General features: G+C 66.2%; 3 protein-coding genes and 1 long non-coding RNA gene across 6 annotated transcripts in view; 1 reads left to right on the top strand and 3 right to left on the bottom strand.

Moving 5' to 3' along the window:
• Positions 1 to 311: 311 nt before the first annotated feature.
• Positions 312 to 10,066, top strand: PERCC1 (proline and glutamate rich with coiled coil 1). 2 transcript variants are annotated; one of them, XM_085018116.1, is made up of 2 exons: positions 312 to 598; positions 7,907 to 10,066. In XM_085018116.1, exons 1-2 carry the CDS (start codon positions 559 to 561, stop codon positions 8,794 to 8,796), a joined length of 930 nt encoding a protein of 309 aa, XP_084874242.1. In that variant the 5' UTR covers positions 312 to 558; the 3' UTR covers positions 8,797 to 10,066. The 2 variants fall into 2 exon arrangements, with proteins under 2 accessions (XP_084874242.1, XP_020942511.1); XM_021086852.2 differs by lacking the exon at positions 312 to 598 and adding an exon at positions 6,671 to 6,725 and having other exon boundaries at positions 7,907 to 8,796.
• LOC146404606 (uncharacterized) lies at positions 589 to 4,498 on the bottom strand. The gene is made up of 3 exons (XR_014841067.1): positions 4,364 to 4,498; positions 3,510 to 4,154; positions 589 to 2,695 (listed from the first exon to the last, which is right to left on the bottom strand). It is a non-coding gene; the product is annotated as an uncharacterized LOC146404606 (long non-coding RNA).
• On the bottom strand, positions 6,403 to 18,821 carry CCDC154 (coiled-coil domain containing 154). The gene is made up of 16 exons (XM_085020106.1): positions 18,656 to 18,821; positions 16,545 to 16,875; positions 16,050 to 16,460; positions 15,632 to 15,727; positions 15,143 to 15,266; positions 13,323 to 13,424; positions 13,123 to 13,251; positions 12,917 to 13,041; positions 12,476 to 12,602; positions 12,257 to 12,394; positions 11,158 to 11,277; positions 10,995 to 11,071; positions 10,539 to 10,656; positions 10,030 to 10,116; positions 9,613 to 9,800; positions 6,403 to 9,512 (listed from the first exon to the last, which is right to left on the bottom strand). The coding sequence occupies exons 1-16, from the start codon at positions 18,819 to 18,821 to the stop codon at positions 9,386 to 9,388; spliced, it is 2,466 nt and encodes an 821-aa protein (XP_084876232.1). The 3' UTR covers positions 6,403 to 9,385.
• Positions 18,200 to 24,207, bottom strand: part of CLCN7 (chloride voltage-gated channel 7) — a 21,366-nt gene continuing 15,358 nt past the window's right edge. For both annotated transcript variants that reach the window (XM_003354661.5, XM_013987799.3), the window contains exons 15-25: positions 24,058 to 24,196; positions 23,266 to 23,359; positions 22,054 to 22,223; positions 21,094 to 21,145; positions 20,795 to 20,922; positions 20,623 to 20,708; positions 20,287 to 20,416; positions 19,740 to 19,799; positions 19,480 to 19,656; positions 19,300 to 19,380; positions 18,200 to 19,204 (exon numbers count right to left, since the gene is read on the bottom strand). In XM_003354661.5, coding sequence (XP_003354709.3) covers positions 19,118 to 19,204; positions 19,300 to 19,380; positions 19,480 to 19,656; positions 19,740 to 19,799; positions 20,287 to 20,416; positions 20,623 to 20,708; positions 20,795 to 20,922; positions 21,094 to 21,145; positions 22,054 to 22,223; positions 23,266 to 23,359; positions 24,058 to 24,196 — 1,204 coding nt within the window. In that variant the 3' untranslated portion in view covers positions 18,200 to 19,117. The remainder of the gene's footprint in view (positions 19,205 to 19,299; positions 19,381 to 19,479; positions 19,657 to 19,739; positions 19,800 to 20,286; positions 20,417 to 20,622; positions 20,709 to 20,794; positions 20,923 to 21,093; positions 21,146 to 22,053; positions 22,224 to 23,265; positions 23,360 to 24,057; positions 24,197 to 24,207) is intronic.

Below are 24,207 nucleotides of genomic sequence, written 5' to 3'. Positions count from 1 at the left end.
TGTGGAGATGTGTTGGGGGGGGTGACTTAGTGACAAAATCAGATAACAAGGCCACCTTGTGAACTGTGTCGGCAGCAAACACACACACACACACACACACACAATGGGAGCATTGAGTTAAGTTTTATTTCTGGCAAAATGAGACGGGTGAGGAAGTGCCCCAAAGAGGCATCAGGAAGGTCAGTGCATATGTGGTCAGTGCATATATTCTTGGCAGGAGGTCGCGGCTTGTCTGGAGGCCCAGTTGTCTCAGTTAATGAGCTCAGTGCTCCTCTGGATATGAGGAGATGAAAGAAACTGGACTCATAAAATCTCCGGAAAACACCCAACTCTCTGAAGGCCCGTTCTGCCAGTTTTTCCCAGAGCACAGGGTGCCCTGTTCCTGATCTCCGCCCCGAACTGCTCTCAGGGGCGCTGAAGTTCAGCTACCTCATTCTTGCAGAGCCAGATGACGAGGGAGCCTGTTTAGTTGCAGCTGTAACGTGCAGCCGCCCTGGTCAGCACCTCTGCCTCTGGAGGATCTCCTGCGCCTGCTTTGTGGCGGGAGAAGCACCAGCCATGGGCACTATTCTTCGCCCCCCAGAAACTCTAGAGACAGGTGAGCAAAGGTGGCAGGCTGGAGGGTTCCCAGCTCAGCAACATCTGGGAGACCTCCCTGCTCCACCCCGGATGCCCGGCGGAGGCTCCGATCCAAACCCAGAACTGTGTTGAGCTGCTGTGTCAACAGAGGCACCTGTGTGCCCATATCCTCCTTTCTCACTGGGCCCCACCCCACCTTTTCCATGCCAGAACCCCACCCAGAATCACGGGCAAACCAGTTCAGCCACCGGGAACCCCAGGAGCACCTGCTGTGGGTGGGAGGAGGGGGTGCTAAGTGTGGGGAGAATGGGCCACCATCACTCTGGTGTGCAGTCTGTAGGGCTTCCTGGAGGAGGTGGAGATCAAAGAGCCCTGAGGTTAGGGGTGGAGCTGCCGACTGCAGCTAATGCAGCCACTTGGTTGGTATGCTCCAGGGCATCTGGGAGCCACCCTGGGACAGCAGAGTGGGTGCAGAGCTGGGGGTCAAGGAGAGTGGCTGGGACTTCCATCCTGGCCAGGACAGCCTCCAAGGGCACCTAAACCTGTCCCAGTCTTGATGACTGCCTTGGGTGGGTGACAGAAACAGGACGTCCTGGAGGGCATCTCTAGAGCCAGGCCGTCCTTGGCTGTGAAATAATGGGCGTTGTGTGCTGGGGGCTGCTTCCAGGCCAGCTGCTATAGCTGGGAAGCCGTTGGCAGGAACCTGGGACAGCATGAAGACTGAGGGGGTGGCGTGGAAATGTGTTTCCATCCAGAGGCAGTGGCGGATGCCCTCCGCCCATGGGGTCCCCAGGGCTGCGCCGGGGCCAGAGCCTGGGAGGAGCACGCAGACCCACAAGAGGGAATGAGCACATCCACATGTCCCCCTCTGTCCCCAGCTCCTGCTGCCACTGGTCCCCATTCTAGGTGAAGGCCCGATGCCAGGACCTGGATCCTGAGGCATCTGAGAGGACAGCAGGCGCTGGTGTCCGGGAGCTGGCCTGCTGTTCTCCCGTGGGGCGTCATCCATCTCAGGGAACAGCAGTGTGGGACCAGAGACCATAGGCTGGTCTCTGTGACCATGACAGCTCAAGACAAAACACCACCTTCCATAATCGCATCTGACACGGCCCAAACCTCAACAAAGACCAAGTACCCCATCCTGGCTGAGGGGAGGGACCCTGGTCCTTTACCAGCCACAGCTGGAGCTTCCCTTTTTCTTGCCTCCTTCTGGATAAGATGTGTTAGGATGCTGCACTGGGTTGAACGGTGTTCCCTAACTTCACGTCCCGCTGGAGCCTCAGCCCGTGACCCCATTGGCATCTAAGTTCTGCGGCTGTAACGGGTTGAAGCGATGTCATGCTCGATGGGGCGGGCCCTAAGCCCAGGGCCTAGAGTCCTTATGAGAAGAGAAAAGGCCCGGAGACACGCAGCAGAGGGGCAATGTGACGAGGCAGCAGAGACTGGAGCGACGCAGCCGCAGGCTGAGGGCCGGCGGGGGCAGCCGGCTTCGCCGGGAGCCGGGAGAAAGGCCAGGAGCAGACTCTCCTCTCCTGAGCTGGAGGAGGCAGCGTTGTTTTAAACCACCCATTAGGGGTCCTTCATTACAGCAGCCCCAGGGGAACGACAGACGCCCAACCCAAAGCAGAGCCCTCACCCAACACCCGCAGAACCGCAGCCCTGTCTTCTCTCTCTTTTTTTTTTTTTTTTTGTTTTTCTTTTGTTTTCTTTAGGGCTGTACCCGTGGCACATGGAGGTTCCCAGGCCTGGGGCTGAGTCGGAGCTGTAGCTGCTGGCCTCCACCACAGCCACAGGAACATGGGATCCGAGCTACGTCTGCAACCTACACCACAGCTCACGGCAACACCAGATCCTTAACCCACTGAGCGAAGCCGGGGATCAAACCCTCGCCCTCCCGGATGCTAGTCGTGTTTGTTAACCACTGAGCCATGACGGGACCTCCACCAACCAGAGCCCTTTCTACCGTTCGCCTGCTGAGACCCGTGCTGAGATTCCGAGCTGTGGTTCCCCTGTGCTTAAACCCAGCTGTCCAGTGACACAGGCGGTGGCGGCGGCTGACCAGAGGCGACGACAGCCCCAAATGCTGTGGTCTCTTGACTCTCCCACGCGGCGGGGCCTAGAGGGGGAGAAGCCCCAACCAGATGTGTCCGGGGCTGGCTGGGCGCTGGGTGACAGGTGCCCAGCTCCGCTGGCGATGCATGCTCCTGTCCAAGGCCCCCCCCCGCCCCCAGGCATAAACCAACACCTCAGCCCTCATTATCTCAAAGCACACAGAGAAACCTCACACAAGCTCTAATGTCCCGCTAATGGGAGGGAGGCTGCAGCCCTTGTGTGCCTGATGGCAGGAGTAATTTACTGTAGGCCACTTGAGAGCTGACATATTGGAGCTATTGATTTTCCCTGGGAAGATCAATATGGGGTGCAGGGGACAGCCAGGTCCTCCACCTCGGGCAGGACAGAGCCTTCCTCCTGGGGGCCAAGGCCTGAGAGCAGGGGTAGGGGTGGAGCAGGTGCTCCAGGGTGGGCACAGAGCTCTGAAGGCCCTATGTGGCCCACAACGGGAGCAGATGCTGGGAATATGCTCAGGCCCCGAGACTGACATTCCAGGTGGCACAGCTCCCAGCCCCACCCGGGGGCCCCCCACGGGTGCAGGGAGCTTGGGACACCCATGTCAGCGGCTTGGCCCTGGCTGGCCACCCAACACCAGCTGGACATGTGCAGGCAGTGATTCTGGAAACATGCATCTCAGCACTGACCCAGGGCCTGCCAGGCTGCCATACCCCAAGCCGGCCTCACCAGGAACAAAACCTGGAGTTCAGCCTCCCTGGTCTGGCTCAAGTGTGGCTCTGACTCAGGAGACACCTCTACCAAGCCCCCAGACCCGCCTCTCCAGTCCCTCTCATGCTTGTCGCCTGCCCTCACCTCCTCACCTGTGCCTTGTTGGGCCCCATCGTTGACTGCTGGGACTGGTGCCGTAGCAGCAGTCTCCCACCACAGGTCTCCTTTGTCATCTCCCCAGACACCTGTCTGCTCTGGCTTCTCCGCTGTACGAGAACCCTGTCCAGGACCGAGGCTTCCTCCTTGCCTCTGGTCAGGCCGAGAAGCTCTCCAGGATTATGCCAGCAGAGAAGGTCAAGGGTCCGGCTGCCTGGGCGGTCTCCCCGCAGCTGGCACTAATGGACAGCTCGCTGGGCCCCTTGGACCTTAAGCTCCTGCCATGGCCCCTGTTCCCCTGACTGGGGCTTGAGGCGGAGGCTGGGTTGGAAAAGTGGGATTGGGGGTGATAACCACGCCAGGCCCTCCTCCCCATCAAAGCCCCACCCTCACCCCGAGACTCCACCCCAGCGATGCCGGGAAGAGCTGAGCCCCGGGCCTACTTGGCTCCCTATGGCCAGAAGGAGGGTCGGTGCTCTGGGCCAGGCCTGGAGGTCCTGCCGGCCACCCACTCCACCTTCCAGCTGATGCTTCCTGGTATTCCATCACCGCTGACACAGTGAGCACGCGCCCAGTGGCTTAAAACAACACCGATTCATCCTGCAGCCCTGGCGTTCCGAGGCCCCAGGCGGTCTCCTGGCCTGAAACCAAGGTGTGTGCAGGGCTGGGCTCTGGAGGCTCCAGGGCAGAGCACCCTTGTTTTCCGATTCTGGTGGCTGCTCTAGGTCCGGCCTGCGGCCCCTTCCAGCCCTTCCGTGAGCAGCTGCTGCTGGCGCCGCGTCCCCTCCCCGCCGGACCAACTGCTTCCCTCTGAGACACCGTAGACAGGTAGTCTAGGACCACGACGCACCTCAGGGTCCCTCCCCGTCACCCGCGCTGGCCCCTGTGCCAGGTGAGGTGACATCAAGCGATTCTCACTCCCTCGATCCCAGGGTGCCAGCTCCTTGCGACCTGGGTCCTTTCAGGCTGTCCTCTCTGCTGGAACAGCTTTGCTTCCTGCAGCTCAGCCGGGCAACACCTGCCGTGTCGTGTGCTCCAGGAAGCCCTCCTCCGGCCACGCCAGCTGGGACCGTCCAGCCAGGGGCCCGGCACGGGGGACGGCTGGAGACCCAGCCATGCGCCCTCCCAGGCCTCGGCCTCTGGCAAGGCGGAGTTGACCATGGCCCGGCCTGTCTCCAGCCCCTTCCCCGGCCCCAGCCCCGGCAGCAGGCAGGGCAGCGGCTGAGGTCCAGCTCTGGGTACTGGGGTGGGGGGGGAAACGCAGGTGGGTACTCCCAGGCCCGCAGGGGGCAAGGTTGAATCTGGACAGAGAGGGGTTCTGAGGTCCCAGCTGGTGGCGGGGGGCAGCTGGGACCCCAACTCCGGCCTCCCTCGGTCTGGGCTGACGGCTGAGCTGTGCTGGGTCGGTGCAGAGCTGTGGCCAGGCCTGACGTCAGGCTCCGGGGGAAGGACTGGGCTCACGGGACGGAGGCCGGACAGACACCCCTCCCCTGGGAAGGGGCTGTAGTGGTGCCGTAACCATAGGCGGGGAGGCCTGGCGTGTCACACACTCTGCCCCTGGCCACCGCTCTCCTGGGTCCTGCCTCAGGCACACAGCCTGGTGGTGAGACATCAGCAGCTCAGGGCAGGTTCCCAGCCTGGCCTGGGGCAGCTTCCGTTTGGGGGGGCAGAACTTTTCATTTCTTGCCCCTCCCCCAAAGCCAGGGGTCCTGGTGCAGCCGTTGGGCCCTCCACATGCCCAAGAAGCGACTGGCCGTGCTCAGCGGGGGCAGAGCCACCCTGCAGGCCCAGGGGCTGGAAAGACTGGGTCTGCCCACACCCCCTGGGGAACGGGGTGCTGCCATACCCCCAAAGTGGGTGCTGGAGCCTGAAGCTGAGGGGGAAGCACCCAGGGTGTGTGTGTGGGGGTGTGTGTGGGTGCGTGGGGCCTCTGCGACCTTTTTGGAGCCTCCACAGCTGGAAGGGCGATCCAGAACCCAGAGGGACCGCGGGGCCCCGGGGCCCGCAACACACAAAGCTGTCCTGTCCTCAGATCCTGGCCCACAGCCCTGGTGGCCCTGGGGGGTCCCCCCAGCCTGCACCAGGGGCTGCTCCCTGGGAGCCGCACCCGCAAGGGCCATGTCTGGTGGACAACGAGGCCAAACGGTGTCCGCCAAACTCGCATCCACAGAGCAGAGCCTCACGTGGAAGCAGAGCCACTTCTTCCTAACAGGTGTGACCAAGTTAAGATGAGGCTGGACTGGACTGGGGAGGGGAGGGCCCTCCAGCAAGGACAGGTGTCCTGGGAAGACGGAAACATGAACACAGGAACAACCACGTGGGATGACAGGGGCAGAGGCTGGAGGGGCGCACCTGCACGTCCAGGTGCCAAGGACTGTGGGCGACCCCGGACGCCGGGAGAGAGGCCCAGGGGTGGGTTTCCCGCTAGAGCCTCCGGCATGAGCCAACCCCGAGGGCCCCTTGGCTTGGGCTGCAGGCCTCCAGACCAGAGAGAGGGTCCCTCCCTGTCACCAGCCAGCGGGGTGTGGCGACTGGCAGAGGGGCTGGGCGAGGACGCACCCAGGCAGGATCCACGGGGCCGAGGGGCTGCGAAGCCCCTCCGAGGAAGGCACAGGAGCCAAAACAAGGAGCCAGAGAAGGGGGATGTGGCTCAGCCTGGGGATGGGGACGCAGCCCAGGAGCAGGTGGGGCAGCAGAGCTCCGGCTGGATGTGTTGCAAAGGCACCTACAGCTTGGGACGGGGGAGGGGGGCAGGAGGGGCCCACCTGCCCAAGCGCCCCACCTGGCAGGCACGGGCCTCGGCCTTCGCAGGCCCTGCGGCTTGCCCGGAGCCGGTCGCCCTGGGCGCTGCCCAAGCAGGGGGTGCTCTAGAGAAGGCTACTCCAGAAGTCAAAATAGCATGAAATTTAATTTTCCGCCCATTTGACAAAGCTTGGTCCGGGCCCCCATCAGCGACGCAGATAAGGGCCCTCGGCCCCGGCTGTGAGGCAGCTGGGCGAGCGGCAAACACTCCACGGTCCCCGGGCAGGCCGAGGCTCCCCCCGCGGGGCCCTGGTTGCCGGGCGCTAAAGCAAACGGGCTCTATTTGCCCAGTCTGCGATGACAATGCAGTCACCAAATATTTGCCAGCCCGGCCAGCCTCGGCGTTGGGCTATAAATGCTTGAGCCCAGGTGGAGGCGGGCCCGCCCAGCGGGAGCTGCAGCCTTGGCAGGTAGGAGCCGGGCGGCTGGGGAGGGTGCTGGCCGCAGAAGTCTGGCCTCTTCCCCTCCTGGGAAGGCTGTGGGCCCCTCTGCCCAGGTGGTCTTTGGGGACCACCCGCCCACCGGGAGGGGTCACCAGCAGGGCCGAGCCTGGACGGGCCACTGAGGCGGGTTTCCCGGAAGGCGTGAGCCAGCGGAAGGTCGCCGCCTGAGCCTTGGCTCCCCATGGTGGCCATACCCGCAGCCCAGAGCTGGGGCCACCCTGGTGGGAAAGAGGGGCCCCTCCCCCCATGACAGGGAGTGGTTTTCCGGCAAGCTGGGCGCCCCCTCTTTCTCTCTGAACCTCCTGCCCTGCCTCACCCCCCACTTGCCTCCCTGCCCAGGGCTCTGCCAATGGGTTAGCCCACCTGCCTCCCTGCTGTGGAGGAGCCAGGCGCCGCCGGGGGCTGGGGGCTCCCATGTTCAGAATCAATCAAGGAGAGAGCCAGCTCCACCCCGAAACTCCCCCAAACTCCCGCTCCCAGTCCCATCAGCCCCAGCCCAGCCCCAGGTTAGGGACGCTCCAGCGTGACCTCAATCCCCCGACAGGGAGCCCACAGAAGCCTGGGACTTGGGCTGCATTTATGAGAATTGGGACGCAGAAACGACTCACCTCCCCTGAGCTCACCCCCACGGCTCCGTGAGGCTCCTCAAAGCCACAGGGGACAGAGTCGGGCCCAGCGTGGCCATCTTCAGGGACCCTGCCAGCCACAGACACTCATGCGGGGGCCAAGGGGCTCCCCTGCTGGCACCTGGGCAGACGCCGTGCCAGCGAGCCTGGCTATCAAGAGCCGCAGCCGACACGCGCTCTGCTCTCTGGGACCCCAAACCCACAGGCACCCCAGGGCCTGGACCAGGCCCCTCGCGACCTCCCCTGCTCCTCTCTCCTGGCGTTTCTCTCTCCAACAGCACTGACCTGTCAGCCACCCTTCCTGCCCCTGCCGACCGCCCTCCTTACAGGACAGGGCACCCGGCAGCCCCCCCAGATCCTGCCCCGCCCACCCGCCCGGTGCCACCGCCTGCCTCCTTCCAGTGCCTCTGAGCTGAGCGCCCTCCCCAGGCACAAACGGCCCTCGAGCCCGCAGTGACCCATCCCCCTAGGAGGGCTGCGGGCCCTGACCACAAGCCTGTCCCCTCTCGTCTTGTCCTGCAGCCGTGCCTGTCGCCCCAGAGGCCCCGACCACTCGGGACTTGGAGGAGATGGCCGCGGGCGTGATCCGGCCTCTCTCTGACTTCCGGCTGCCTCTGGCATCCCACGGGCCCTTCCTGCCTTCAGACCCCGTGCCTCCAGACACGTCGGAGGAGGAGGACGACGAGGGGGAGGAGGAGGAGGACGACGAGGGGGAGGAGGAGGAGGACGAGGAGCTGGAGGCCGAGGGGCCAGAGGGCCACAGCCCGGCCTCCCGGAGCTCAGGATGGGCCACAGCCGCCCCAGAAGCGGCCCCACTGGACCCCAGCAGCACGGAGATGCCGCTGCAGCTGCTGCGGTTCTCCGAGCTCATCAGTGGCGATATCCAGCGGTACTTCGGCCGCAAGGGCCGGGGGCAGGACCCAGATGGCTGTGACATCTACGCGGACGGCCACCTGGCCAGCAGCTCAGCCAGGGAGCTCTCCTGCGCAGACCCAGTGCACGCGGCCCAGGGCGAGCCCCCAGACCACGATGAGGCCACTGAGCCTGGGGTCTGCTCGCCTGGGGGCCCCGAGGGGCAGGTGTGCAGGCTGGGCCTCGGTGGGAGCAGGGCACAGCCGCTGGGGCCCCTGGCGGAGCTCTTCGACTACGGGCTGCGGCAGTACTCGGGGCCCCGGGCGGTGGCGGGCCGCCGACTAACCCTGGAGCGGAAGTACGGCCACATCACCCCCATGACCCAGAGGAAGCTGCCCCCCTCCTTCTGGAAGGAGCCGGTGCCCAGCCCCCTGGGCCTGCTGCACCCTGGCACACCCGACTTCAGCGACCTGCTGGCCAGCTGGTCGGCAGAGGCCGGCCCCGAGCTGCCGGGCGGGGGGACCCAGGCCCTGGATGGGGTGCAGCTGGCTGAGGCCTAGCGGCCCAGCGAGGGTCAGGGGGGTGAACAGAGGGTGACCGGACTCTCAAGTGCTGTCCTGAAAGGTGGCCACCAGGGGACCAACCAGCTCAGGTGGGACCTCTAGGATCAGGGGTTGGGTGGGGTCCGGTAGGGCCGCCCAGAAGCTCTGGCCATAAGAGGAGGACAGGGCAGGGGCTGTGGCCCCTCAGAGGTGGTGGGCTCAGGAGGCCTACATGCTGTGTCCCCCTCTGGGGAGCCCCATTTCCCCAGAGCAGCCCCCATGATTCCAGTCAGAGCAAAGGGAAGCCCTCGGCACTGCCTGTCGGGTGCAGGGTGGCCCCTCCTGTGGCGCCCGTGGCAGGTGGCAGGACCAGCTACAGCTGCTATGGGGGCCAAGGCTTTCCTGGAGGGCAGGAGCAGGGGCGCTGGTGGCTCCTGCCTCAAGGCAGGAAAGCTGCTGCCTCTGCCACCTCCCAGGTGCGGTGGGCCTAGGGCAGGAGCAGGGGTTCGGGGAGTCCGGGGAAGGGTCCTCTTGGCACATTGCAGCCCAAAGCCTGCTGGCCCCCGGATGGGGGGACTCTGGACTCTGACAGGCACGGGGCGGCTGTTTATTTCCAGGAGGGGGCCAGGGAGGAGAGTGGCTGGGTGGGCTTCCGGCCAGTGGGCTTCTCCCCGACCGCCTTTGGCCTCCGCCGGGCCGCCAGGTTCATGAGCATCGCCTTCCACCGCAGCCACCTGCCCGGAGATACGGCTCAGGCCCTGGACCCCCTCCGCCCCCCGGCCCTCGGGGCCTCCCCCAGCCCTGGGCCCGGGCCTGGCGGCTGCTGCTACCCACCTCACAGCCTGGTACACGCCCCAGCGGTTCAGGGGCAGCCCCTCGCTGGGGGCCACGTCCTTGATGAAGAACTGCTGCCTCACCAGGGACATGAGCACCCGCCTGCTGCCCAGCGTCAGGGCCCAGGGGCCACCCTTGCTCCATAGGCGCATCATGCTCTCCCGCAGGGCAGCCACCTCCTCCGTGCGCTGAGGACGCAGGACCAGAAGGGGAGGGACGGCCTATGGCATCCATCTCCCGCGGGCCAAACTGGGGCCCCATCGAGCGGGAAATGCTGCCTGGACCACACGCGCAGATGGACAGATGGCCGGGCAGCCCCCAAAGCTGGGGGGGTAGCCAGGCGGGGAGAGGCGGGGGGTGCTGGGAGTCAGAGAGGAGGGCGGCCCGCCCGTGGGGCCGGGGGTGGGGGGAGCTCACCAGCTTGGTTTCGGTATTAAACTTGAGGTTCTGGATAGTCTTGTTGTCCTGGATGCTATTTTCCAATTTCATCATTTGATTCTGAAACTAAACGCGGCCCGGGTTTGTGGGCTTGGAAAGCAGCGCCTTCAGCCCTGGGGGGCAGCCCCCAACCCAATCACTCTGTTTGAGCCGGCCTGCAACACGCAGATCCTCCCCGCCCCACCCCCCGTCTGGGGGGAGCTGGGCGTGTCACTCACTCGGCCTGAGGACAGGGTGGGCCCCGCCAGAGCTCAGGGCGCTCCTCCCCCTGTGCCTGCAGAGCCACCCCAGCGTTTGGCACCTGCAGAGACACGCAGAGCCACCCAGTGGGATGGCCGTGCTGTGAGCCTGACCCGCCCACCGCCATTTGGGTGCCCTGGACCCGAGCTTCTTGGGAGGCAGGCCTGGGCCCCTCGGAAGGAGCCGCCCCATCTGAGCCAGACACCCCCCCACCCCACGGCACGCGCCGGCGGTGGGGCCCAGGGTACCGTGGCCAGCTTGCCCTGGATCTCGGCGATCTTCCGCCCTGGGTTGCCCCCTCTGAGCAGCTGCACGGAGGACAGTAGACCGGCCAGCTCCTGCCGCACAGCCTCGACCTCGAACTCTCTGTGTGCACAGGAGGCCGAGGCTGCTGGGCTCTGGGGAGGTCCCGGGGGCGGGACGGGGATGGGGAGGGGGCCCAGGCGGAGCATGGGCCTTGCCACCCCACCACGGTGGGGACCGCGGGACCCCCAGCAGGTGACAGAGGGAAGGCTGCCCCCTGCAGAGGCCAGGCCCGGGCTGGGGAGGGGTCGGCTGCCACAGGCACGGGGCGTGGCAGGGAACCACTGTCAGGAAGCTGTGTGACGCAGCAAGGGGGCTCTGAGATGGCAGTGCCATCCTGGGTGGGACCAGCTCAGCTCCTGTCGGCGCTGCCAAGCTGAGACGGGAGCTGGGGGCCTCACCTGGCTTTGGCCTCAGCAGAGATCTTGAGGTCTGAGTCGCTCTTGTGAAGGACACACTTGTCGGAAACGGCCTCTATCTGGAAGGAGGGGCAGGTGGGTGGCGGGGGGGGAGGGTTCAGAGCCGGCCCAGCGGGGGAGGGGAGGCCGCCCAGCCAGCACCCACCTGCCGCGGCAGGCTGTCCACTTTCTCCTGCACCTCCTGCAGGTGCGCCTCGGCCTCCTCTCGCCACTGCGCCAGGTCTGCCCGCGATCTCTGCTCTGCGGCTTCCCACTCACTGTGTGCCTGAGGCGTGGACACGCGGTGAGGGCCGGAGCCCGCCCAGAGAGGGAGGTGGCAGGCAGACAGACCTGTCTGCTGGAGCCAGAGTCGCACCCCAGATGGCCACCACCACACAGCAGAGCTTCTGGAGGGCACGGGCCCCGCTGAACCGTGAGCACGTCCACACGGAGTGGACACAGCTCCAGATGGCCTGGCCGGCACCCTTTGGGGCCCCAGTCTTCCTGGGCAGGGCCGCCAGGCTGAACAGAAAAAACTGCATCCCGGAGAAGAAGGCCTGGCCTGACTCCCTTCTCAGGCCCGCCCCCACTGACCTTGAATCGTTATGGACAGGGACACAGAACTGGCAGCCTGCCCACACGTGTAGCAGGGGGGACGTGGGACAGGCCCTGGGGACCCGGCCCTGCCGTACACATGTGTTCACAGCAGCACAAGGGCATCCAAAGTGCAGCAGCCCAGTGCCCGTCGGGGGACAAGCAGATAAGCTGTGGTCCCCCCACACGGTGAAACACACGGCAGCTGCAAGAGGAAGGCGTCCGTGACACGAGGCACCACGTGGAGGTGCCTCGAACCGCGATATGCAGTGACAGCGGCTGCGGTGGACGAGTCTGTTTATAGGAAACGTCCAGAGCAGGCACGTCCAGGGACAGACAGCAGCTCTGGGGAGGGGCGTGACAGCGAACGCCCAGGGTCCCCTTCAGGGGATGGAGAGGCTCTAGAAACGACTGTGACCGTACAGCCCTGAACTCGTGCTTGGCGGGATGACACACCTTGCAAGGGCCAGTGGTATGGGATATGCCCGCTCTCCAGGGAGCCGCTGTGTGGTTGACACTCCGCCTCTGACCCTGGGCCGCCCGCCCCCAGCAGGAGGGCTCTGGGCTCGGGGCTGCCCTGGGCCTTGTGCACAGTTGCTGGGCTGGCAAGACGGGTGCCGGGACCCCTCGCATCCAGGCATGCCCTTCCCCTGGCAGCCCCATCACGTCACCTCCTGCAGCTTGAGGCTCAGTGTCTGCTCCTGCAGGTCCAGCCTCCAGCTCAGGGCCAGGAAGTGGTCACTCATGTCCTTCACCTGCCTGACCAGCTCAGTCACGGACACCTCCAGAGCCTGGCTCTTCTCCTGGAGCTGCGGAGGGCCAGGCTGAGTGTGCTGCCTGCATCGGGGCAGGGGGCCCGCAAGGAGATCTGACCGCGGCCGCCGCCTCACCAGCTCCAGGGCACTGCGTATCTCTCGCTGGGCCAGCTCACCGGCCATCTGGGTGGCCGCCAGGTTCTCCTGCAGGTAGGCGGCCAGCTCCCCAGCCCGGCTGTTCTCCAGGTGTCCCTTGGCAGCCCTGGGGGTTGGTGACACTGAGAGATACTAGCCCTCCGCCAACGCTGGCCCACTCGTCAGCACTGGGCCAGGGTAGGGAGCCTGGCTTCCGGCTTCAGAACCTTCCAGGAGGCCCCGGGGAGGACAGGATAAGTGGTGACCTTAGGGGTCCCTGAGATGGAGCTGCGTCCACCCACTGACAGGCTGGGGGAGGGGCGGAACCCCCATTAAAGAGCAGCTTCTCTGCCCCAGGGTGCCCTGCTGGGCTCAGGATGCCGGGGGCAGGGGGCCAGGGCCTTCCCTTCACCCCGTCTGAGGCCCCACTCGGGTACCCACCAGGCCTTCTGCTCGGCCAGCAGGACTCGGTTCAGTGACGCCTGGTTCTGCTGCACGAACTCGGTCAGCTGGACCACAGCCTTGTCCAGGCCCCGGCACTGCTCCAGAAGGTGGCATTCTTCCTGCTGCCGGGCAGAGGCGGCCTGAGACCTGCCCCAGCTCGGGCCCAGAGCCCCCCCCGCCGCCGGCCCTGCCACTCTGTGTACCTGGCAATGCCCCCGCAAGGCCTGCATGCGCTCCTCGTCCCGCTCGTGGAGCTGCTGCCACCTGCTCTCCAGCTCCTGCCGCAGGCTGCTCTCTGCCCGCAGCCGTGCGCTGTCTGAGGCCTTCATCCTCTGCGGAGACCCCACCCGTGTCCATGTGAGCCAAGCACTGGGAGCGCCACCCCACACCCGCTGGTGCCCACCTTCTCCAGGGCCAGGAAGCTCTTCTGCAGGAAGCCGCACAGCTTGGCCTCCCTCTTGAGGAAGCGGAGGCTCATCTCCTCGCCGAGCTTGGTCATCTGTGCCTGCGGGCGTGGGGGTCCCCGTCACCCACTGCGCCATCGCGATGTGCTGGTCTTCTGCCCGGCACCTCGCTCGGAGGGGCCCTGGTCCCGTGTCCCCTGCAAAGCCAGGCCGTGACTCCCTCCTTAGGAAGGAAGGCAGGGCAGGCAGGGGCCACCCGTCTTCCCAGAGGGCCAGGCACGAGGGCTGCAAAGGGCCCCAAGGATAAGCTCCACGGGGCCAGGACCCTCGAGGTCCTGAGTGGCCGCAGACACCTTCAGGGGAGGTGGCGAAGCGGCCAGCAGACCCCACCCCTGCCCAGAGCTGCCCCAGGGTGGCCCGTCTGCGTACACATGTGCCTGCTCAGTTTGCCTCGTCTTCCAGGCCCGGGCGGGAGAGCCCTCCCCTCCCCCCAGCTCCTTCCGGCTGCACCCAGGGTCAAGGTGAGGCGTCGGGGCCTGGCCAGCCCGCCTGTCTGCCTTCCTCACACGCCCAGGGGCCAGCAGGGCTCCAGCAAGAGGCACCAGCCCAGCAGCATGTGAGCCTGGAGTCCTTGCGGGGCCCCCTGCCCCACGCACAGTGACCCGGAGCAGGGCCTGGCCACCTGTTTCTGTCAAGAACCGGAGGACAGCAGGTGTTTGGGGTTCACGGGCCACAGGGTCTCTGTCATCGCCCTCGGCTCTGCGGCTCCAGCGCAGAGGCAGCTGGGGACGACAGTACACAGACGGCCATGAGCCGATAAAGCTTTGTTCGCAAACCCTGCAGCGGCTGCAGGGCGTGGACCCGGCCCCGGGGGCGTCAGGAATCCCTGGGCTCAGCGCCTCCTGGAGCTCCTGCCTCTTGATGGCACCAAGACAGTGACTTCCCACAGGGTGGCAGGGGCCGCGGGAGCCGGGCAGCTGAGCCATGTGGGCAGCGGCAGCTGGGGACACGGCGCAGTCCCTGGCCTCTATTTGCAGAGCTGAAGGGGCTGGTCCGGAGGGGATCCCCCCACCCCCACCTCCCCACCCTCTGGGCCCGCACACACGGCGGGGAGCAGGGCCACTAGGGGGCTTCGTCTTTGGGGAGGGAAGCACTGAAGCACGACGTGCTGAGGGAGGGGCCTATTTCTCCATCTGGGTGCTGGTCACCCAGGGGGCGGGGCGGGGTGGGGGAGCAGAGCCAACACAGCACCAGTGCTAAGGACCGGGTGATGGAGGTCGTGTTCCATGTGGCACTGTGGTCACCTGTGGCCACAGAGCACGGCAGTGTGACTCGTGTGCCCGAGGAGGAGACACAAACTGCCTAAGACATCAGCTCATCTCAACACCCGCAGGACACAGCACAGGACCTGGGTTGGCCCCCGGGTCCAAACACGTAGACAGAAACAAAACGAGAGCTGAGGGAGTTCCCTTTGTGGCTCGGCAGTTAACAAACCCGACTAGGATCCATGAGGACGCAGATTCGAGTTAAGGATCCAGCTGTGGTGTTGGTTGCAGACAAGGCTCGGATCCCACGTTGCTGTGGCTGTGGTGTAGGTTGGCAGCTGCAGTTTCAATTCGACCCCTAGCCTGGGAACTTCCATGTGTCGCAGGTGCAGCCCTAAAAGGCAAACAAATAAACAAACAAAAAAACACAAAAAAACAAGAGAGCTGGGCTGAGGGAAGAACCTGCCAATGGAGGACCCGTGGGCTGGGGAGCATCAGGGTACTTATGCCCAGACATCAGGGCCCTGCCTTGGCCCGACCCGCCTCCCAGGTACCTGCATTCTGGCCACCTCAACGTCCACCCTCTGGCCAGCTGCCTCCTGGCTCTTCTGCAAGGCCCTGCAGGCCACCTCCCACTCCCGTGCCTCCTGCTTCAGTCTCTCAGTCAGCTCGGCCAACCTAAGGGCAATGCCTGCAGGTCACAGCAGCCCAGCCAGCCGGAGGGAGGCTGGTGGGCCTGGACGCCAAGAGTCCATGCAGGTCAGGGCCTCAACTGGGGGCGCAGAACCAGAGGGCACACCCCCGCCTGGGTAAACATACAGAGGCCAGAAGCCAACTCCGTGTCCTTGCTCGGCCCCGAGAGCTGCTTCTCCCGTGGGGGTGACCAGTGGGGAAGGGAGCGAGGCCCAGGCTTGCGTCTGAGATCTGCCGTCAATCAGCAGCTTGGCACTGAGGCCAGGGGGACGCCTGCCCTGCCTTGGTGACTCCCCCTTGCCCCCGCCACTCAGTGGGTCAGAGAGAGCCCCCCACCCCAAGGGGCCCACCTGAGGCCGGCCTCCTGCTCAGCAGCCTTCCGTTCAGAGTCCTGGAGCGCCTGCTTCCTCCTGATGTGGGTCAGGGCCTCCCGGACCTCCACCAGCCTGGTACACAAGAGCTGCTTCTGCCTGGGGCCTGCGCGGCCCCCCTCCTGGTGGCTAGGAGCGGGGCTGGGCAGCCTTCAGGGAGAGGCCTGGCCATGGGGCCCAGCAGCAAGCCCCCAACCCCTTCCCCAGGCTCACAGGCTGCCAGACCCCAGCAACCAGACCTTTCTGAGTCCGGCTGTGGGTGTGTTTGCTTACAGGGCCAGACACCACGTCGGAAGAAACAAAAGCCCAGAGCTGATGCCCAGGCTAGCCTGGCATCAGCCGCTGCTTTCCCAAGCCCCTCTCCCTCCTGCTAGGCCTGCGCCTCGAGAGTGGGTACCTCCTGTCCAGGGCCTGCATCTGGTTCTGGTGCTGCAGGCTGGGGAACTGTAAGGCGGAGGATGTGGGCTGCGGACAGGCCGGCGGAGGCCCTCCCAGCTCGACCTGCGCACATGGAGCCGGGCCCCAGGGAGGGCCGAGGCTCTCGGCTTGGGCGGCAGGGGCCGAGTGGGGCTCAGGGTCCAGGAAAAGCTGCCCTGACACCAGGGGACGGTGCCCCACCTGGAGGGCTTCCTTCTCGGGGGCCTGAGCCGCCTGCCGCACCTCATGCCGCAGCCTCTCCAACTCTGCATCCTGCAGCTGCAGGCGAGCTCGCACCTGCAACAGCTCCTGCAGCAGGCGCAGCGTCGCTCGCTCACAGTGGGCCTTGTGTCCCCACAAGGACGCCACCTCGGCCTGCAGGTCCACCACCCTGAGGGGCGAGGAGCAGGCCGCGTCGGCCACGCGTGCGGGGCGCTGAGGCGAGGCTCCCCACGCCTGCTCCCCAGGGGCTCACCACTGCTCCAGCTGCTGCGGGTGCTCAGGTGCGAGCTGCTCCGGGACGGAGGCGGTGGATGTTAGGCCGCTGGACTCGCACCTCTCAGCCACCTCCTCCAGACTCGAGGGCTCGGGGCTGGACAGCGCCCCCGCCAGGAGAAGCCCCAGGTCCTCAGGACAGACGGCGCTCAGCTGGCATGGGGGTGAGGCCCCTGACGGGGGGTCGTTGGCTGCCAGCTCTCCAAGTACCTTGGGGTTCACCTTCAGGGCCAACAGGAGGGGGGCCGCCCCCAGATGAAGCCCAGGGAAATGGCGACCCAGGTCCCTGTGAGCGTGACCGCCAAGCTCACCTCACTGGGTGACACGGCGAGGCCCAGGGGGAGTTCTGCTCTCGCTGTCCACGCGGGAAGCTCAGGCTCAGAGAGGTCCAGGCCCCTGACCGATGACACACAGCATCGGGCAATAGAGGGCACAGCACCTGCCAGAGGGAGTGCCGGGGCTCTAAGGGGACCTGGGGTCAGGAGACGGAGCTGTCCCACGTGATCCACACGCCCGTGCAGGCCCCTCCCTGGACGGTGCCCCCAGCTCCGGCCTCAGCTCACCTCAAACAGCCCGCCTGTGGCTTTTGCTGCTGCCAAGAGGCCCTGGGCCCAGCACCCGGTGGCTGCCCAGAGTTGGGGCCCAGAGTAACAGGGGAGCAGGGTGGTGGGGGGATAGAGGGAGGCAGGAAAGTCAGAGCTGGAGGCCTGGGGGAGCCTGGGGGGCATGAAGCAGCAGCTCCTGCCCTCACGTCTCCTTCCAGGACAAAACCAAGGGAGATAGACCGTGGACGCTCTTCTGGAACCTTCTCTGCTGCAGCAGAACCTCCTGACTTCACGGCCCAACTGCCAGTGGAACCTGAGTCCTCAGCGTCCTCATTCTGGCAGGACCTCCCCAACTGCCCATTTCTGGAAGGATCTGAGAGGGTACCAATTCAGCCAGTCGGCGGTGGGGTGGGGTGGGGCAGTGGCTGCTGGGCTACGGGTCAAGGTTGGGAGACCCCCAGCCTGGCCTGGGTGGGAGGAGAGGAAGGCCCTAGAGCAACTGCCAGGCCTCTGGTACGAGAGCCCAGAACACCCCCCGACCCCAAAGACAGCCAGTCCCACAGCCGGGCCTCGAGGGCAGGGACCATGGGGCCGGCCCGGCAGTGCCACAGAGCAGGTGCACTGGTGACTCCGACCTCCCGGCAGCCCCATTGAGAAGGTAAGAGGAGGCCAGAGGGAGCTGCAACTTTCCTGACGCAGGCCCTCAACCCACGGTCACCGCTAAGAGCCGGAGGCCAAGGATGGCGTGGACACTTGGGCCCCTCGTCCAGCCTGGGAGGACCTGCCTTCCACTGTCACCCAGACCCGCCCACGGGGTGACAAGGTGAACGTCTCAGAGGCAACGCATTGCCCCCCACAGAGACGGAGTCCAGTGGGTCAGGAGCCTCGGAGCCGACATCCACACAAGACGTGGTGCTCGGGGCCTGCCTTCTGCCAGGTGAGGGGGCCCAGAGACTTCCCCTCCTGTGGGTCCCCAAGCCTCTTGCCCGTGCCCCCTCCCTGCGCTGCACACGAAAGGGCCCCCGGCCCGTGAATCCCAGGATGCCCAACGGTGGCCTTGCGGGTGGAACAAGGACACTGGCACCAGCAGTCTGGGTACAATTCCTTTATTTCTCCCATTCAGACCCCACACTTGGCCCCTGGCGCCCCCCGCGGAGAGCTCCCCACCAGGGAGTGGAGGCCCACCCCCTCAAAAAGGGCTAAAACCGAGGTGTAGCGCCCAACCACTGCAAAGGCATCGTGTCCCTTGTCAGAGCAACAGAATGGCGACAGGAGTCACTTTAGAAAACAAGATTCCCCCATGACCCAGCCTGGAAGGAGTGGACCCCTGCTCTGGCCTCCCCAGTTCATCCCCAAAACCACCTGCCCCAACACTGGAAGAAGAGCTGCCCCAGATCAGCCCTCGGGGTCGGGGGACCCTGAGCACAACCATGTGCGGGAAGCCCCGCCTCCCTGGGGTGTGGACAGTGTGGCTGGACGCAGGGTCCAGACCCATGGGAGAGTCCCAGCTCTGCCCCTTGGCTGGGACCCCAATGCAGAGCCCTACCACCCCGCAGGGGGGGCCCGGGGTGCACGTGCTGAGTCTGGGGTCTGTCCTCCAGGCAGTCCGGCTCCCAATCCGGCTCGTGTCTCTGCCTCCAGTCACCCCGGCTCCAGCTGGTGGTCCTCAAAGCATGGTCCTCCAAGGCTACGCGCCCTGCGCAGGGGGCCATGGACTCGGACCCACAGGGCCCAGCACGCCAGCTGCTAAACACACGTGCAAGGCGTGCACACGTGCAGACACACTCCCCAGGAGAGAGCAGAAGCTGCACAACTGACTCCTGGTAGTGAGAAAACGGGAGCCTGGCGCGTGGCATCCAAGGGGCTTGGGGGGAAGGGCACCATGAATGCCAGGAACCCATGGGTGTCAGAGGGCAGGCCGGGCCGTCCCCAAGATCTGGAGAACACTGGATCCGCTGCCGCCTGGGGAGCGAGGCGGGCGCCCAGAAGAGGTGCTGAGGCCAGGGCCTCATGTCTGAGCCAGAGAGAGTTCCTCCAGGCCCCCCTTCCCGAGCCGGTACCTGGCCAGGTCCTTCCTGGTCACCAGTCCGACCACCTGCAGGAGCAAGGGCACGTCACGAGATCCAGCAGCCCGGCCTCTGGGGGGCACCCCTGCCCTGGCGGTGCAGTCTGGGAGCTCCCGCGGCTCACCTGATTGCGGTTGTCCACCACCACGAGGTGCCGGAGTCCCAGGGCCCGGAAGAGCTTGAACACGCGCGGCAGGGACGCTTCCTGAAAGGTAGGGGCAGCCTGACCCGCTGGTGGAGCACCGCCGCCCAGGCACAGCCCCGCTGCGGAGGGCCCCCACCCCCGACCCCCGCGCCTGCGCACCTGGGGCACCGTGTAGGGCGAGGGGTTCATGAACTCGGACAGGTCCATGGTGCACTCGCGCTCGTCCTGCGACACGTGGATGGACTGGATTGGGGGGAAGCGCGGGTAGGCGTCGCGGAAGTCCTTCAGCCGCAGCCGGCGCCGCACCAGGCCCATGCTGGAGCGCTCCACGAACACCTGCGGGCAGCGGGCGGCTGTCCAGAGCCCAGCACCACCCCTACCCCGGCGTCCCCGGCGTCCCAGCAGCCCCGAGAACCTACCTTGTGCTTCAGCAGGACGATAAGCTGGGAACGCAGGATCAAGCCCTGGAGCCGCGGCGGCTGCGGGAAAGACGAGGGAAAGAGCGTTCGCAGGCGCCAGAGACCCGGGCGGGTCAGGGGGCTGGGCGGTGGCGCCAGGGTGACACTGCATGGCAGGCGCCACATGGGCACCGGCCCCACCACAGGCGCCTGGGCTGTGCAAGCTCAAGAGCCCCAACACCCGGAGAGGGCAGTGGGCAAGGACCCCTGGACAGGGGCTGAGGCGCCTGGAGGTCCCAGCCCCTGCGAGGGGCGAGCAGCAGGCCCAGCCCTGAGAAAGCTCATTCCGCACAGTGACAGGAGCCGGGAGCCGCAGTGACAGGCACTGTGCAGGTGTGTTGGGACGTTCCGGCCAAACCGCTGCCTCGGCGGGCGGCGCGGTTTGGGGCGTGACCACGGGACACGTGGGTGTGTCCGGCACGTGGCCAGAGGACAGTGCTCACGCGGACCCTGCAGAGCCGGGCAGCCCAGGAACCCCGACCCCAAAGCAGGGCTCCCACGTTGGTACCTGCGCGGCATCGGCGCCGTCCACCACGGGGAAGCCGTTGTGGTTGGAGGCCGAGCTGCTCAGCACGTCCACGATGACGCCCACCTTCTCCCTCCTCCGCAGGCAGGTGACCGGCGCGCTCATCACCTCCCTGTGCGGGAGCCACGCTGTGACCGCCGCGGGCGGGGGCTCCGGACACGCGGCCCCAAGCGAGGCTCCGCAGGTGGGAAGGGGTCGGGGGCAGGATGTCTACAGACCAGGGCCCGGGAGCCACAGACCCCGACCCCCACCCCTGCCCCGGGAGAATCAGCTGTGGGCGACGTCCCCAGGTCACCCCGGCCCGGCTTGCGGGGGTACCTGGCGGTGAGCGAGTGCGAGGTGACGGGGGCCTCCCAGTGCAGGAAGGGCACGCTCTGCAGCTGGATGTGCATGTCGTACAGGCCCTGCGGAGAGGGCAGGGCGACGCCATGCGATAGGGGGCGGGGCCGGCCCCGCTCCGTCCCCGCCCCCTCCCCTCCCGAGGCCGCACCTCAATGAAGACGTCGCCCACGATCTTGGCGGTCATGAGCACCAGCATGATGGGGAAGCCGTAGGTCACGTTGCTGGTGGCCTCCATCATGATGACCGTCAGGCTCAGCGTCATCCGCACGATGCCGCCTGTGGGGGGGGTGCTGGGGCTCGAGCCTCTGCAGGCGGCTGCGTGGGCCCCTCCTGTGTCCCCTGCCGGTGGTCCCCAAGCACTCCTGGGACCATCCCTCCAGGTGGCACCGGGGGACGGGACGGGACGACAGTGACCCGCCCCGGATGCCCCGGAAAGCCGACACTCACCCAGCTGGGCAGCCGCTCCCATGAGGGCGTACTTGCCGGGGTCTGCCCAGATCTGCGGGGAAGGAAGAGGTAGAGCTGCGGGGAGGACCCTCCCCAAACAGCCGGGACGCCCACACCACCGGGCCCAGGGGCCAATCCCTCACTTGACACTCAACTAGCCTGAGGCTTCAGTGGCTGAGCTCTAGAGACCCCGCTGTGCCCAGCTCAGGGACTGCACGCGGGCAGGAGAGGAGCAACGATCCACCTCGGGCTACCACGCGGCTGAGCCCTGAAAACACCACTGCTCGGGCAGAACCAGACACAAAGGGCCACATGACATGACCCCAAGAATCTGCCCCGAGCGGAAGAGGCACCTCCATGGGGGCAGAGGGCAGATCAGGGGCCGCCAGGGGCTGTGGACAGACCTCTTCGAGGGGCTGTTGAAAACAGGCCAGAACTAGACAAGGGCGGTGCTGCCCAGGCCTGTGCACGTGCTGCAGAGCCACCGAACTGTGCACATTCTGACCGACCCCGGCTTCAGGGTCCGGGAGGCTTATCTCCACTTTAAAGAGCCCCCCAAACCCAAGGACTAGAAAAGGACACGGAAAAACCTGGGAGGCACACGAGCCGGAGCCTGGGGGGCGGGGAGCCGGCGAGCCTCCCACAGCCTCTGCCCCTTTGGCCGCGCTCCCCGAAGTTCGGGGGCTACGACAGTGACACACCAAATCCTCAACCGCGAGGCCACCAAGGAACTCCTCCTGCAGCTTTTTAAAGTATTGTCTGAACAACCAAGACACAGAAAATTCTCAAAACAAAAATAAAGCCGCCACTGAGGCAGGTGGAAGGGGGAAGCTGGGAGGCAGCAGCGGCCCTGGGTCTGGGATTGCACCCCGACTCCTGCTCCGGCCCTCAGGCCCCAGGCGGCAGCGGGCACAGCCCCTCCCTCCCGACCCTGCCTGGGCCCCACGGCCCCGCACGCACCGCGGCCCCAGTGATGTAGGACAGGGAGATGCCGAAGAGGCGGCCCCAGGCGGCCCCAATGAGTAGGGACGGGATGAAGACGCCGGCCGACACCGTGAGCCCGTAGGTCCAGCAGGCCAGGAAGAAGTAGACCAGCGTGAAGAGGCCGAGCGTCATGGGGTTGTAGGAGCCTGCGAAGAGGGGGCCAGCCACACGGCTCAGCCCTGGGCAGGCTGCCCGCCCTGCGGCCGGTCACGGCCTCTGGGCCCCAGCCCGATCCCCGGCCTCCCTGGCCTCAGAGGCCAGGTGCCAGGCTCAGAGGCCCAGCCCCTGGAGGTGTGAGCACGGTGGCTCTGCAGGAGGGGCAGAGGGGAGCTGGGGACGGAGCGGGGACCGGGGCTGAGGGAAGGCGTGTGCAGAGGGCTGCACCACCAGGGCTCAGGGGAGGGAACCGGAGGAACCTCGGCCACAGCCGAGCACCCGGTGACTCCAAACTCAGGAAGACGTCCATCAAAGCCCAGAACGAGCGCCCCCCCACCCAGAGGCCTGGTGATGCCGCACGGCCGCTGGGTGCGTCTCAGGAAGGGCTCTGCCTCATGTTTAAGTCTGTTAAACTTTGCCAACTCCTGCTCCACATGCACGCACGCACGCACACAGGAGGATCAGCAGTTCCCAGAGGTGGTGTCTGTGGCAGGAACCAACTGGGGACGAGGCAGGGGCCCGCAGACAGCAAGGCGGCCACGGCTCAGAGCAGCCACCCTGGCTCCCGTGGGTGTGCACGGCTGTGGCACCGGGCTGAGTGCCTCAGGCCCCCTCTGGCATGGAGACAGGTGACGTGGGGGCAGGTCTGCGTCCAGAGCCTGACTTTTGCTAGAACGTGTGGGCGGGTGAGGCGGTGGCCATGCCGTGGGAGTCAGCAGTCTGCTTCTGACCCGGAGCGACCCCGGCCAGCAGCCCCAGAAGGAAAACTCATCCTGGCAAATGAGACTGTCCGATGACACGGCAGCCTCCAGGAAAAGGAGGAGACGGCGTGGGAGCCTGGCTGGGCCCTCCGGGGTACTGGCCGCCAGCCCCCACGCTCGCACACCCCAGCCCTGCGGCCGGGTGGCGACTCCTGCCCTCTGTGCACTTAGCCAGCAGCCAGGCCCGGGGCCGGTGTCTGTGGGTCGGTCACAGGGACAGCCAGCGGGGACAGGGGGCCAACAGCACAGAGCTTGGAGCACAGGCACGCACCAGGGGGGTCATGGAAGAGGCTGACCACGCTCTTCTCCGGGGTGTTGAAGAAGGCCGCGGCCATGGAGTTGTACTCGCCGTCCGCGCAGAAAAGCTGCAAGGCCAGGAGACGGAACAGGTGGTGGGCCGCAGCAGCCCAGCCCGGGCAGCACCAGACATGGCCACACGGCACTGGGGTCAGCTACTGCCCTCGAACCGAGGCAAGACCGCACCAGACCCCGCACGGCCAAGGCTTCAGAGACTGGACGGCCCATCTGCCCCTGGGACGCGTGGTAACCTGCCACCCCACGTGGCGAGCACCCCCCCACACTCTACAGGCAAAGGTCTGTGCCCCCCCAGCACCGCAGGCCTGGCCCCCAGGACAGCAAGACCGTGGCCCCTGGAGGCCTGGACCAGAGCAGGGGCTCCAAGCACAGCGGCACAGGTCAGCCCAGGGCCCCAGGCCCACACTCCACCCCGCCAACCACCCACCTGCTCCTGTCTGTGGGCAAGCCTGTCCTGGATGCTTCTCTCGGGCAGAGCTGCCCACCGCGCCCTGAGCACCTGCCAGAGCTTCAGCCCTCTCCGTGCCGAGTAAACCCACCCCGCCGAGTGGACCGACCCCACTGAGCCACCTGCTCGTCACTGACAGATGCTGGCGCTGTGGTGAGCCCGTGCACATGGGTCCCTCCCGCAGGCCAAGCCCCACCCCTGCAGCCCCCTGCCAGACTTTGTGGGGCGCTCCTCCAGGAAGACAGACGAGACCCCTGGCCCCCACAATGCCCGTGCCTGCCCCTGCCCTGGGCTGCCCACCTGGAGGGGATAGGACACGGAGCTCCCCTGCAGGGGCTGGCAGTCACGGGACGAGTAAATCAGCACGAAGGCGACTGTGGCTGTGACGGCGGCCACCAGCATGGCCTCGATCACCTGCAGGCAGGGCCTGTGGATGTACCTGGAGCAGAG

The sequence above is a fragment of the Sus scrofa genome, chromosome 3 (assembly GCF_054392235.1).
Source record: "Sus scrofa isolate SSC_HxYL_T2T_F1_AM1 chromosome 3, Sscrofa_HxYL_maternal_Yorkshire_Landrace_v2.0, whole genome shotgun sequence".
In the NCBI taxonomy this organism is placed as follows: domain Eukaryota; kingdom Metazoa; phylum Chordata; class Mammalia; order Artiodactyla; family Suidae; genus Sus; species Sus scrofa.
Note: the sequence above shows the minus strand (reverse complement) of the source record. Positions and strands in the feature narration are given on the sequence as shown.

Excerpts from the sequence above, each read along its gene's own strand:
- CCDC154 (XM_085020106.1), bottom strand. The coding sequence starts at position 18,821 with ATGGCCCCCTGCGCAGGGCGCGTAGCCTTGGAGGACCATGCTTTGAGG. Across the intron at positions 12,395-12,475 it reads TACGCAGTGCCCTGGAGCTG|CTCCAGGAGAAGAGCCAGGC; the intron begins GTGAGGCGGCGG and ends GGCCCTCCGCAG. Across the intron at positions 9,513-9,612 it reads GGCGTGTACCAGGCTGTGAG|GTGGCTGCGGTGGAAGGCGA; the intron begins GTGGGTAGCAGC and ends ATCTCCGGGCAG.
- PERCC1 (XM_021086852.2), top strand. The coding sequence starts at position 6,671 with ATGCTTGAGCCCAGGTGGAGGCGGGCCCGCCCAGCGGGAGCTGCAGCC. Across the intron at positions 6,726-7,906 it reads GGGAGCTGCAGCCTTGGCAG|CCGTGCCTGTCGCCCCAGAG; the intron begins GTAGGAGCCGGG and ends CTTGTCCTGCAG.